Source organism: Nyctibius grandis, chromosome 10 (assembly GCF_013368605.1).
Source record: "Nyctibius grandis isolate bNycGra1 chromosome 10, bNycGra1.pri, whole genome shotgun sequence".
NCBI classification, from domain to species: domain Eukaryota; kingdom Metazoa; phylum Chordata; class Aves; order Nyctibiiformes; family Nyctibiidae; genus Nyctibius; species Nyctibius grandis.
In genome coordinates this window covers 5,383,802-5,398,135 of record NC_090667.1, presented here as the reverse complement: position 1 = coordinate 5,398,135, position 14,334 = coordinate 5,383,802, and the positions used below count along the sequence as shown (strand labels likewise).

At 47.3% G+C, this 14,334-nt stretch overlaps 1 protein-coding gene across 1 annotated transcript; it reads left to right on the top strand.

Annotated features, from left to right (window-relative positions):
* The first annotated feature begins 660 nt into the window (after nucleotides 1–660).
* Nucleotides 661–3,998, top strand: LOC137668228 (uncharacterized). The gene is made up of 2 exons (XM_068409607.1): nucleotides 661–725; nucleotides 2,488–3,998. Exon 2 carries the CDS (start codon nucleotides 2,490–2,492, stop codon nucleotides 3,480–3,482), a length of 993 nt encoding a protein of 330 aa, XP_068265708.1. The 5' UTR covers nucleotides 661–725; nucleotides 2,488–2,489; the 3' UTR covers nucleotides 3,483–3,998.
* Nucleotides 3,999–14,334: the final 10,336 nt, after the last annotated feature.

Below are 14,334 nucleotides of genomic sequence, written 5' to 3'. Positions count from 1 at the left end.
TCAGCAAAACACAAACAGGGCTGAAGCTGGGGGCAGTGGGGATAGGGGGGTGAGAGGAGCGGAGCCTGGGAGGGACAAGGCTGCTGGTGCCGGTGCCGCAGGGACTGGCTGCTGCTGTGCCTCTGCGGTGGGTGCACGGCTCAGCGCAAAACTGGGAGCAGGGAGGGAGGAGAGCAGCGACGACGGTGCTGCAAGCACCCCCTGCTCTCTGGGGCAAACCTGGCGAGGTAGCATGAATTTCCTTGTGAAATAATGCAGAGAAGGAGAAAAAGCAGCTCAAAATTAAGGATTCACCATTCAGCCATGAAATGTGGTGGTACTGTGGCTCGTCTTTTCACACCCCCCAACTCGGAGCACAGGCACCACCATGGCACCGCGCTCACATTTCACGTGGGGTAATACAATAAGGCAGTGGAGCAGCAGGGATTTGTCATGGACCATCCCACCTGGGATGGGCTGGCCATGCCTCCCTGGTGCCCGCTGGCTGTCCCGATGCTACCCGGCGTGTGCCGGCTGCGGGCTCTCGGCAGGGCAGGCAGCCAGCGCGTTATATTTAGCAACAGCCACAAAACAGGCAGCGGAATCAGCTGACGGGAGGCAGGGAGCTGCTGCACGGGTTGGTGTTAGACAGCACATACTCTGTACAGAAAACAGGGAGCGAGAGAGCAGGGGAGAGACGTGGGAGCTGAAAGGCGCCCGTCCCCGCGCACCGGGCAGCAGTACAGGTAAGGGGAGGCCGTCGCAAAGGCTGGGGTCAGGATGGGGCTGTGACCCGAATGGTGCTGGGAAGGACTGGGATGGCCGCAGCCGGCGATGCCCCAGGCGTGGCTGGGAGTGGAGGCCGCAGGGCAGGGGGTCCTGCGCTCCGGGGCTGGTGGGTGCCCGGGGCAGGCGGGAGGGCGGCCTCGGCACAGAGCGGGGCCTTGCTGGTGCGGTGCCTGGGGCAAAGGGGGTCGCATCCGGGCTGGAACCGATCCATCTCATAGGAAGAGTTTTACTGTAAATAGGTAATTTAATTTCCTTCCAGAGGAAGGGCACGTTAACAGGACTTAGTTAATGATTAGTGCTATCATAGATTAACACGACATATCTGTGCCCGTTACCTGAAGCATCCGGCTGCCCCCTCGACGCCGGAGTCAGAGCAGGCCCGGATCCTGACACTGCCGAGCTCAGGCAAGGGGTGGGAGGGAAGGTGGAGGAGCAAGACTTCTTCTTAGTGCTTAAAGAAATGAGAAGAAAGGAGCACACTGAATAAAGAAAGAGAAATAAAAAGGCCGTAAGGTTTAAAATGAGCATACCCTGCTCCCCATTCAGCAAATCTCGGCTTAGCTGACTTTACCAGTAGCACCTGAGATGGAAACCAGTAAAAGCCAGCAGCAGCTCAGGGAGGGATGGACACCCTGTGAGCTCTGCCCTGGGCTCGGCACGAGCTGCTCACTTGTACTCCATATGTGATCTGCAGCTTTGCAGAGAGGTTCAATAAAGCCAGATTTATTTTCAGCAATGACAAGCAAGGCGGTAAAATAGCTAGCAAAGCACTTTTGTGTTTAATCACACAACAAAGCTATATTGTGTTGGCAGATTATTCACATACAAATGCCATTGCGGGGGGGAATAGTAAAAAAACCAAAGAGGATCCAGGCTATGCGGTCGTTTCTGCCAGAAGGGGAGATAAGAAAAGCACAGGGGAGGCAATTTTGAGAAAAACCAGTATCAGTACAGTTAGCAAACACTGCAACACAAAATATTTGTAAAAAAGTTTTACCTGACTAGGGGGAGCAGTTTGATGGAAATCTACCCTAGAAAGCATTGAGGATAAATATTTGAATATAAAGGACATAAATCAAGTCCCTTAGACTCTACGTAATCATTCAGGAAAGGATCCACCACTCCATAGCTACATTTATGAACCATTGGCAGAGACAAAAAAGAACAGGTTTGCACATTATCACCTTCAGCTTCTAGAAGAGATCAGCCATAATGTCACTTCATTTACATGATGCTCCCCATGGGGGTAGGTCAGCTTCTCTTCTCTTGAGAATAGCTCTTGCCTGTTTGGACACAACACGAAGTCAGAGCCCTGTTCCTGTTAAAGTAAACAGACGAGTGGAGTATTAAATAAGGAGAGTAGTTTGTCCCTTGCTGCTACAACTGGACAGTGAGACGAGCTGGTGCACCTGCACCACACGGCTTCACCTGCTGACCCCTTCACTGCTTCAGAAGGGAGCACCATTGCTGATCTCTTTAATGAACCTGTCATTTTCTACTGCACTTAATCATGTGGCTTCTTTTGTATATATGGGCTCTTTCTGAAGTCGTGGATATAAAAGTACTGCCAGCAAACTTTTAAAATGCAGTTTCTGTAAACACTGCTGTTCGCCTCAAGAAAACATCAGGTGGCTCAGGGAGCACGAACTGTAAGAAACAAGCCCAGAATTTCCTTACCTGGCCTTCACATGCTGATCTTGTCTGGTCTGTTCTCTGCAGCCATGGCACCCCGGATAAGACTGAGCCTTTCCAAGCCTCTCCCAACCATATGCGAAACCCATGAGGAAGCAATGGAAGATTCAACCAGCAACCCGAAGTGCACTGGAAGCACTGCAGCCAGCCCGGACTCGTACTCCAGCGACGATTACATTCAATCCATTTGCCACCTCGCCAGACCCACCTTTTCGGGCCTTCCTGAATGCTGCCATAAGGTTCAGGACAGAAAGACTCTGAAGACCCTTGAAGACAGGTCATGGTCCCCATCCCTTGGGAGGACACAGCAGGAAATGTCAAAATGTAAATCAATGAATTTCATCTCAAATGTGGTGCCGCTGGGGAAAGTCTCACCTGCAGAAGCTGACATCTGGTCCAGAGAGGACCCCCTGGCACAGATTTACACCCATGCAGGAAAGCTCTATTCCTCCAAGGCTGCTTTGTACACTAAAAACTCCAGCATGGGTTACTCACAGTGCAACTCTTCCTCTCCAAACAGTGAACTTCATCCCCCAACCACAGAAGAAAAAGCCACAAGGAAACCCAATTTGCCACGAGTATTTGGTTTTCCAAGGCTTCCCTCCCCAAGACCAGTGCAGAAAGAAGTGGTCTGCTCAGAGCTGAAGTATGTCAGAAGAGATGAGGGAGCAGTTTTAGGGAGTAACCACAGTCAGAAAGAAAACAGCCCCGTGTTCATTACCAGTGAAGAGCTATTGCCATGCCCAGCCAGAGGGAAGCTGCTGGGAAACCCAGTCCTGTGCAGCTCTGTAAAAAGGCAGAGTTGTTTGTTCAATACAGCAGGCACTCATGAAAGAGAAGGGAGAGAAAATTCTCACTGTGACAAAAATGTAATGGGTGATGTCCCCACTAAGCAGAGATCCTCTGAGTGCTTCCAGGCAGCTAAAAAAGCCATGATCCATAACTGGATTTCAGAGCACAGATGCATCTGGAAAGAAGCGAAGGTAAAAGCTTGTTTGCTCCCAGCCATTGCTGAAGTGTGAAGAGGCAGTTGCTCAGAATACTTTTACTCACCAAATATAACCACCCTGTGCTCTAGAAGCTCTCCCTGGAGTCCTTACACAGAAAACATGCATGCAAGTCAGGCAGACTTTGTGACCCATCATATCCCTCATCAGTGGGCAAAGGGACAGTTCAGAGTCTCATTCACTAAGGAAACAGCAATTAGTTCTCATTTTGGAAAGGCAACAGTTCATAAAGCATCTCCCCCCCAAATATTGCCTGGAACTGCCCTGAGCACGACGGAAAGCTGGAGAGAATACAAACCCCATCTGCTCTGGAGGAGAAGTGATCTGTGGGAACATCAAACCACTGGTGTTTTCCAGCAAATGCCTAACAGCCAGATGTTGCTCACACTTGGGTACAGTTATTCTGAAAAGAACATTTTGACTGATGCTTGGACAGTACTAAATGTCTCTCTCTGACATATACATTTACTAGGAGACCCATTACAGATCACTGTGTCAACACCAGAACACCACTGGGTAGGTCACCTGGTACTGCAGTAGCATAAAGAAATATATTTTAAATATCATAAGAAGTTTTTATGAGGATTTGTTAGAGGGCAACATGGAGAATATTAAAACTCCTCCCAGTGGGGATTTTCCTCTTGCTTATCCAGCACAACTCTGTTACCTTTACTCCTTGATTTACCCTTGGCAGGAGGAGAGCTAGGAGCCCTGGGTGGGCATTGCCATGCCAGTGCTGCGGCTGACCTGGGGCTGTAACAACCTGCGATACCAGCTGTGAAAAAAACAGGTCTCTGCCCTGTGACAGCCGCCCCAGCCAGGCTGCACACCACAGGCACCCACAGAGCTGCTGCTCAGGTGCAGGAGCCCCACGAGCTCGCACGCAGCTCTGCAGGCTCAGCGGCACGACGAGAAGAGCAGCTTTGGCTGAGGGGTGGCCTGTGGATGCTGGGCTGGCGTTCATGGGACCTGAATGCAAAACAGTCATTTCTGGGGTTCCCTGCATACCTGTGCTTCTGTGTTCTCACCCACCTGACCATGCCGACGGTGCTGACTGTTCTTTGCCTGGTGCTGTGAGACTGAAATGTGAAAAAAACCACATGTGCGTGTTACAACCATCCAGCACGTAACATATATAAAACAATTCAGTTGATGTCAATGCTACTCGGGATGTCTGTAGGAAGAACAGCATAACCACACTGCTGTAAGGTCCCGGCGTGGTGTGGTGAGCACGCACCCAGCTCATCCCTCGCTGCTGTGTGGAGACTTCTCCGTCCGGAGACACCATCTCTCATCGGCACTTTCTCCTGCAGTCAGAACCATCTCAGATACCTGCGGTTGGCACAGCGCTCTCCGTAGCCAGCCAAGAGAAGTAGGTGAGAAAACTGCAAAGCAATACTAGCATAATTATTATTACTACTACTAGGAATAAATCTTTTGGCACAGAGGAGAGCAGAGGGACCAGGCCGTTTGTTCAACCGCAGCTAGGATGGGAAATACCACTGGAAAGCTGCAATTACAAAAATGCTCACAAGCGATTTCTAAACCACACTTGAGCAGATTAAATCAGAAGGCAACTTCTGCTCGGTACCAACACGAGTGTAAATTCGCTCGAGGATCAAAAGGTGAGCATATTTGAGCTTCTCATTCTCACATCTCTTACCTCAGATATTTTTTCTCATGTTGAAACTCATCAACTGCTTCTCATCTTCATTTTTGAACTAACCACACAGCAAGAACAAAAGCGAAGGCGGCTCCAGCTTTTATTAGAGCTGATGGAGAAAGTTGAATCAAGGAAGGTGTCAGCCCGCTCTGCCTCCTCCGCACCCTTCCCTTCCTTCTCAGGTTAACGCTGGGATTCAAGTGATGCTTGTCCTTATTGCTCTGCTGACATTTAATTTCTCTCCATGCGGATATTTATGACACTAAGTCTTGTGCCAACTGCATGTATCACTGCTTTCAACAGAGAAAACAAATAAAACTGTTACTTCGAGCTGCTGTTTCCATTACTGCAGAACCATGGGTGGTTGTTTTCAGTGCAGGGCTGGTCCACAGCACATGACCTTATGCCTTGCCACCTAAACAGCCTCTCACCTCACCAGGTCACCGACAGAGCCAGCTCCCAGGCTCTTTCCCCACACATCCAGTGCCTTGCAAAGCTTTTCTGCCTTGTCAGGGTCAGGCCTTCTGTGCCCAGGACCCAGGCAACTGCTTCTCTTCAAACCAGCCAAGCTGTGCACCAGCAGGTCCCTCTGGGACAAGCACTGTAGCTAAAATACCCATCCTCACAGCAGAGGCACGAAAGGCCCTTCACACCTCATCCATTTGGCAGCTGATGTCCAACACTGTGATTCTTAGCTGCCACATAATCCTGTGAGTCTCTCAAACCCCGAAACTCATCAACTTTTCCAGCAGAGCTCCCTAGAAACCTAAAACCTGTGAGCAGGGACCGGAGCACTGATGTGCCGTGTCAGAGGAGAGCCCAGCCACGTGGCTCACAACTCAGCCATGCCTGCTGCCCCCGGCTCTGCATATATTTCAATACCCAGAGCAAAGAGGTGCAGGAGCGGGTTAGAGCTGCAGCTCAGGACACCCTGGGAAAAGCCTCCTGCTCCTCTCACGCAGGACAGGGAGAAGAGCCATGGTCTGTGGGGCTGGGGTGAATGGCAGGGCTGGGCTCAGCACTGGAGGGTATTTATGAATGTGGCAGCGGTTCCAGGTTTGGTCAGCAGCAGGCTGCTACGTGCCCGTTGAGCACTAGGTGTTTGGGGTTAGGTGCAGCAAGGCTTGGAGCAGATTGGCTTTTTCTGGAGCATACTTTTTCTTTAGTGAATATTGAGGTTCTCCTCAAGCAACCAGGTTTTGTGTGAAGCCAAAGCTGCTGGGATGCAGCAAAGAGGGGGACAAACAGAGGCACAGACAAGTTAGACATACACCTGGGGCCATCGGGAAATGCTCTCCCTCTTTTCCTCTGTACAAGACAGTGATGGTTAAGTAATCACCAGTTGGGATAAATCTGCAGAAGTCACAGCCTGTTCAGAAGTGCTCTCAGACAAGAAAGAAAACCTTAGCTAGGAATTTAGGTCACGGAGTGAGATAAAAGCCATACTGCTTCCGTGGCCAGTCTCATGGCAGTCTCTGCATTTGAAGTCACTGGCAGAAAAACCTAATTTATTGAGATCATCAGAACTGCCAAAGGGATTTGGATTAATTTGAATGGGGAATTGGTATCCAGATCCCACCGGCAGCTTTCAGTCTCAGCCTTCGCAACCAGTTCACAAGCAATTTAGGGGGCTAACATGCAATTTTGCTTGCATGATCATGCAGCCTTTTATGGCTGCAAACAGTAAATGCATTTGGACACAGAATATCACCAGCAGAATTTACAAACCAGAGACGGCGAGGCAGAAACAGAACTGTCCCACGCTTTCCTCAAATCACTGATCAGCTCAAACCAAAGGCGAGGAAGCAAAGGCTCTGTGAGCCTTGCTAATGGGATCTGATGATTAGACCCGTACAATGCAGGAGCAGCTCAGAAGCTCTTCCAGCACCACAGCACACAGAGACCCTCATCCACCGCAGGAGGGGACTTTCTGTGCCAACACGGACAGCCAGGAAGATGGGTGATGATCAGAAACTAAAATATGAGCCAGTACAACATGAATACAGACAGGGATAGGTCAAGAACGGGTCTCTTTCAGTGAGAATATAATGACCAGAGACAAGCTGGAGCAGATTTAAGGTCTGGACATGAACAGGGCGACGCAGGAGGCACATGAGTGAGATTAGTAAAAGCAGTTTCTAAATAGGTCTTTAAATGTGAGCTCTGAAGTCAGGATAAAAGCAGCTATTTTTGTTTTAAGAAAAAAAAAATCCAGCTCTTAAAGCTCCAAGAGAAAACACAGTGCCTAATTTAAGGGGATCAGACCAGATCTGACCCGAGGCAGAACGCAGGGTCCCTCTGCTTGAAGCAGAGGCTTTGTGAACAGCGCATCAGGATTTCCCTGTGCCCTGAGGTACCTGCAGTTGGGCCTAATTGCTCATTGAGGGCATATTTTAATTAACCTTGAGCCTTCCTAGGTGGAGAGTAATGATAAATGGTGCACAATGAAGTTAAACTGCATTTAGTGACTAAGCAGGAATCCCTTCGCTTTGAATGAAAACCTCGTATGTCCCATCAGCAACGTGATTAATGGCATTTGGAGCTGTAACCACGGGCAGAAGAGGGATCAGAAATGATGGCTGAAAGCTTTTCTGCTTGTGTTTGCAGAGTTAGATCACTCAAGCACAGCTCTCTGCCTTGCTCACCAGAGCCCACATGTGTTTTTGTGGCTGGCATCACTTATGTGGGCCACAGTTGACAGCAGTGATGACCCCTGAAGCACCACATCTTGTGCTCATGGCTTTTTCCCATGCTCTGGGATTGTCAAGTATCATTTAATTTGCCTGGCATGAGCTAGAGCTGATGCAAAATACATGTTGTGTAAATAGAGTTATAATGTCCCTGGCAATCGCAGCCTTCCTGGAATTAATGCTCCTGGAGGCAACGCTTCCGAGGACTGTTGCGAGGAGCTGTAGAAAAACTGGGCATTTTTGGAATACCATCTAGTTGCTACATAATGTTTGACCAAATGCCATTTAAAATCAAAGGGAGACCCTAAGTGCTTTGGAATGGGCTTGTAATGGGAATAATTTTCTGCTGCATTTAAAGCACAGATCTCTAATAGCAGCTGATGAGGGAAATAAAATTATTAGTTTATTTATTTGTGTGTATTAGCATTTTATCAACCATTTCTTGTCTTTGCTTTTAAATTACTACAAATCAGCTGAGTTTAGCTGAATGTTTTATTATTTTTCCCTTGGTCACAAGTACGTAGGAGAGAAAATGGCTTCTGGTTTATACCAGCAGTACTGGGCTGCAAGTTTTATATCTTTCCAACTCACTCGATGGGGCATCGAGTGGAGCTCACCCGGCTCGTGGCTCAGCTTCAGAAAAAGGAGAAGCTGCACCTCAAGTGTCCAGACTCCAAAGCAATTACATGAGAAACACCAACTTTGCTTGAGATGCTCTTCACGTTCCCCCTCAGCTCATGCTATGGAAGCATCAAACTGCACAGAAAAAATTGTGATGTCTGCTCACAGATGCCCTTGGCGGGTTCGTAATGCCAACTACCCCCCAGCTGGGTGCTGTACAAGTGCATGGAGGGCGGCCGCCCTCGACTCGCTGAGCCTATGAGCCATTCAAACCTCATTAGTGAGATTAGCTGGGTTCTTCAGGTTAAGGCTGATCTACATGAAGAGCAGAGGAACCTGTGCATGGTCTTTGCTCACAGCAGAGCCAGACCTGTTAGTCAAAAATATTCCTGGTCTTTAGGGCAAGTAAATGTAAGCACAGGCTTGATCATGCCCAGTTTTGAATGCAGAAACACCCAGGTCCTACTCAAGACCCCAATTTAAGGACAGAGCAGCTGACACTGCAGTTAGCAGCAATTTGGTAGCGATGGCAAAAGAAGTTTCCGCTCCTTCCCAGGAAGAGCAGGTAGGGATGAGCTGGAGAAGCTGCAGCTGGGGCTTTGCTGCTGCTCCCAGGCACCTGCAGCCCTTGACCTGTCTCTCCAGGCTCGGATGCTGGTTGCTGCGTACACGCTCAGCGATGCCTCTGCTCAAATGCGGTTTGTTGGAACAAGGGTATGCAGATGGAAAATGAAAAATGGGACAATACACAGAGAAAGCACCAGGCCTTCTTGCTGCGCAGGGTCAGCTCCTGGAATTAGTTGCTGCAGGATGTCAACAAGATAAAATTTAGCAGGCTTCAAGAGAGGATTAGACAGTCCTGTGATCAGGAACATTTGTGCAATGCTAACAGGGTCAAAGAAATACAAGAGAAATTAAGCGTTGTGCTTCCCTGAAGGGCTGAGCTGGTAGCAGCTGGATTTAAAACAGATTCCTCCCCACCTCCACTTCCCAACGTTTTTATAGCAACAAGCAAATAGCAGGATCTATTGCAAAGTCTCTTCTCTTTCCTTAGAAAAGCATCACCTGCTCTAGGAAGTCCCCGAGAGCCACAGTGATGACTGGTCCATGATACAGCACGTGGTGAAACCCTCCCCTTGTAATTTCAAAGGTAGGAAATGGAAGTTTTAACGTCTCTGCTGCCTCTGTGCTTCAGATCCAAACATTTATCAAGAGAAGAATGAGCTGCACAATGAACCAGCTGCAGATGAGCCAGTTGTGTCTTCACCCCGAAACCCTTTTCTAAGCATAATTAACCAAATTAATTATTTAACTATATGATAGCATCAACCAGAAAAACATGCAGGGGTAACAGCTGAATCCAAAAGCCAACACTAGCAACATCGTAGGGAATGCTGGGGGGGCCATGGTTTCTGCCACTGAAGAAAGGAAGAGAAATTGGGTCTTGCTGCAGGTAAGCAAAGCAAAAACCCCAGTGGAACACGGACTTTGCTCTTCACGTGGGCAAATACACACTAGCTGCTCCATTGAGGTAGCACCTGGAGGTAGCTACCATGGAGGCAGCAGGTGTCAGCTGGGGTGCACTGTATAATCTTTTCCAAAATATTCTTTTTCATTAGAAAGATGCTGATACAGCCTTTGCACATTTTTCTGACACCGTAAAAATGCTCCTGGCACAATACGCCAGAAGGCATGGAGCACTGCGTGTGACAGCAAGGGTAGTAAAACCCACTCCGAGCTCATCAGTTCACTTGATTAAATTTCATTGTCTTCAACAACAGAATTCTGACAGAAGTGTCTCATTAAGCCTAATGCTGGCAACAGAAAATTACCTGGTCACCTCAGTCCAGCAGTGGAAATCTTTGGCTTCTGTGCCCAAAGACAAAACCTTCTTCCTACAGTCCATTGCAAAAGATACGGGATAGAAAGGAAAGCATGTCAAAATTCAAATTTCATCCCCGTAGGCTTGGCAGAAATTTGGGATGCCCACTGCCTTCAAAATTTTGGTATTTGAAAATAAGGATGAAAACAACTGCTGCCAAAATTGCCAAGGAAACAAACCCTCCCCAACCCTCCCCACCAAATTCTGTTGCGTCCAACGCCGTTTGGTCAATTCCAGCAATTTCAGTTCAAAACGAAGTTCAAACTGTTTTGCAAAATTGTATTGTGTTTTCCGTTTTCCTCACTGCATGCTCGTCCAGGAATAGCAACACTTAATATGAGCTGTCACAACTTTGTCAGACTCTAAGACACGGTGGGGCCACAAGGACCCAGCTATCAGACAGAACTCTCTAATTAGGATTTATCAGAATTCTTTCTTTTCTCATTAACAGTATGAAGGGCTACATTTACACAGCAGTTTGCCACGTTTGTGTTTTTTTTTTCCCCTAGGGAAGTGTTTCTTCCTTGGATCATAATAAAACAGTTGGGCTATAAGTTTTTACTGCTCCTGGTACAACACAGGGACATCACATCCTGATCCTCACTAGCTCCCAAACTATTTCAGCTCCGTTGTATTTCAACAGACAACATGGACTTCTGTATCTTTATGGATCAGGGCCTTTGCAGCTGTATTTAAGGAGCCACTGCTTTCAGTATCTTAGAGTATTTTTAAAATCACTATGAAAACAAAGTGCTGCACCGCACCATTTCTTTTACTGTGGACAGAGGAGGAAACCACCCGCCCTACAGACTGAAGGCACATTGCTCAGCCTGCTGTGGAGAGGTGCTCCGGGCAGGACACGTACTCTGTGCTCTTCTCACACCCTTTGATCTACCTGAGTGCAGAGCAATCGCACCCCTGTGACGCCTCCTCCACACGCTTCGGCTCCTGGGAGGTGATGCTCACCTGCAGGACACGAGGGAGCAGAAGCAACCCAGGATCTGTGCTGGGGATTGCAGCATCATCCGCTCCACAGCCCGGACACCCAGGACCTTCAGCAAGCTACTGGCTTTTTGAGTTATTTTTTGCTTTCTGTAGAATGGGAATAATTCTTACTTAGGAGAAGAAGAAGGATTTGTAAGATGAGCCAAACCTATATGAAAAAATAATTGTATAGAAACAGATTTTTCATAGCCAGCAAAGGATTGCAGTGGTAGAAGAGGAGCACGTGCTGCAGCACTGGGTGGATTCTTTCTCTTTATTCCTTTCAATAGTTCCTACAGGACATGAGTAATACAAAGACAAATGTAATGACAAGGCTGGCTGTCCACTGAAGATAATGTAACTAGATGTAGCTGCAGTTTTCACACTGTCAGATGTGAAAGCTTAATTAAATTGTACAGCCATACCAAAGACTCAGGACTGGACCCAGCAAAAAATGTAAACTCAGCTCAGGGGAATGTGAGCGCCCGTGTTTGGTGCTGCCGGTCAGACACTCGCCCTCCCCACCTGTGCTGGTTTGGTGGGTTAGATCTCAGGGAAGGCAGTCTGTTCTACACGCACATGGGGTAACTTCATTTTTCGTACTCCTGGAATACCTGTTTTCCCAGTGAAAGCCCAGTGGAGTTAATGGAAAATTTCCTGTTGGCCGTCTTGGGCCAAGACTCAAATTTCTACCTTTTGTTCATCTCCCTCCTCCCTCACTGGTCCCTGGATGAAGGGTTCCACCTAAGGGAGAAAATGTTACCCAGAGTAATCCCAGCCCTTCCTGTAGTCTATTACTAAACTTACACCAGAAACACTTCTAGTTTAATACGTGCAAGTGTTTGCAGGAATAGCCCACACTAATGCAGAGGTACAGCCTCACAGAGAGCAGCTAAGGCAGTGTAAACCTTCAGCTGTTTCACACACTGTCTTAAAACACTGCGAAGGGAATGAAAATACAGAAACTCATGAACTGAGAAACTGAAAATAAAAATGCAGTTTGAAGGATAAGCATGTTTGACTTGCTCTTCTCTCACCAGGCAGCGCACCTTGACTTCTTACTGGATACAGTTACTATTCACCGAAAAGCTCATGACCAGGCCAAGACCAGGGAAGTTCACAGGTGTTAACCAAGGCACATATTAAATATCTCCATTTGCATCCTTTGCATGGTAACCTGCAATTCCCGTTTCTGAGATTTCAGCAGCAGCTCTTCCATGGATGGCAGCATATGCTCCATGACCTGTCTGTGCACAAGTCTGACTGACAAGAACTGGGTTTGCAGCATCCCAACACCACACACTCTCACATGCCCCTGGAGCCTGGCTCATGTCCCCACAGAGCCCAGAAAACTGCAGAGAGCAACTAAACGAGGAAACAAAAGGTCCAGCCTCATCAAGCGACTGATGTGTTAGAAGCAACAGTTCTGGCTTGGGGGTCACCACACTGCCAGACATGATGCCAGGCAGGATCTTCGCCCCCACACTGCTCATAAGAGCAACTTGTATGCAATTCCTAACACTCTCCTCTTCCACTGCTTGATCTGGGAGAGGTGGGAAGGGAAGACACAGTTAAAAGAAATCCCCATGCATCTCTAGGCTTTCCCCCATCTAATCTGCACCCTGGTGATGTCTTGCTGCGAGGGTCACCAAAACCAGCACACAGCTTGGTTCAGGTCTTTAGATAAAACAGGTCTTAGCTCTCCTGGCCAAAAAAACCCCAGACTTAAGTGGTATGCTATTTTTTGAAAAGGAAGAAGGGAAATAAAATCAATAAATCCAGCCTCTGAAGAGCTATCAATACCATTAGCCACAGCAGAGAAACTACCGTTAATTCACTATTGGCACCCAAAGGGAGCAGCCTGTGCCTTGAACTAGAAAAAAATAGGAAAAAATCTAGAAAAACTAGAAAAACCAAACTAAACTAACTAACTATGAAAAAAAAGTGCTATGAACAATTAGCTGAAGCTTAAATCTTTGTGGTCATTAAAACCTAGCAGGCGTGTACATATGCTTTCATTTCTGAAATGTATGGTTTTTTACAATAAACATTTAGCATTTTTACAAGAAATGAATACTGTCCACTGACACACCGGGAAGATTTAACCAGAACACACCTTCCTATCTTTTAAAAATTGATAACCTGTGAGAATACTGGGCTTATTTTAGAATAAGAAAACATTGAAATACACCAAAGGTCCCCATAGCTTAATTAGCTTTACTGCTTTCCATGCAAACAGAGTAAGTGAACATTTAGAGAGTGAACAATTAGTGCCTCTGGGTTAGGATGGGAAGATGAAAAGCAAGAAAGTAACCAGAACACTCACATTTAATGAAGTACAGTTTCTCCCAAAAGGTCACCCAATGTACCTTGCATATTCTTGTCCTTTCCACTTACCTTTTTCTCAGCTTCTCCTCCTTCCCTCTCTCTCTCCGGGCTCAATTCCAGACGTTTTAAGGCTCCTCTGCTCTACCTGTGTCAGTAGAAAAGAAATGCCATGCTATCACCTGCACTGATTTGAGAAATTCCCACCCTGTAAGGCACAAACTCAACTTTGTACCACCACTGAAGAGCCAGAGGACACGGGGTATGAAGGACCAGTAACTAGGAATCTGGCCAGTGATTTGGTATTCAAGTATATTAAAATAGCTGTAGTTATTTTACTGCAAGGTAACGAAAGACAAATTTTCTCATACCTGACTTAGGACCGCAGGACACAAGCTCAGCTCAATCCTTTGAGTGAGAGATGCTGTTTTCCATATACACTCTCTGGACAGGACACCAGGCTCTCCATTAGTTTTGGCATGGAGTTTCCCTACAGATACATCTCTCAGTACTTACACGCCAGATTATCAGATATTATTTAAGAGCTCAACAAGTCCAATTTGGAACCATGTAACAACTGTACTCATCTTAAACCATAACATTAAGTAGATTAAATGCAGCAAGTGAAGACCCTAGAATGATTTTACCACTGAGGACCAAGTAGGTAATTTTTATTCCCACCACGACAGCTGGATTTATAAA

Bases quoted from the DNA above. Each gene is read 5' to 3' on its own strand.
- LOC137668228 (XM_068409607.1), top strand. From the start codon at position 2,490: ATGGCACCCCGGATAAGACTGAGCCTTTCCAAGCCTCTCCCAACCATA.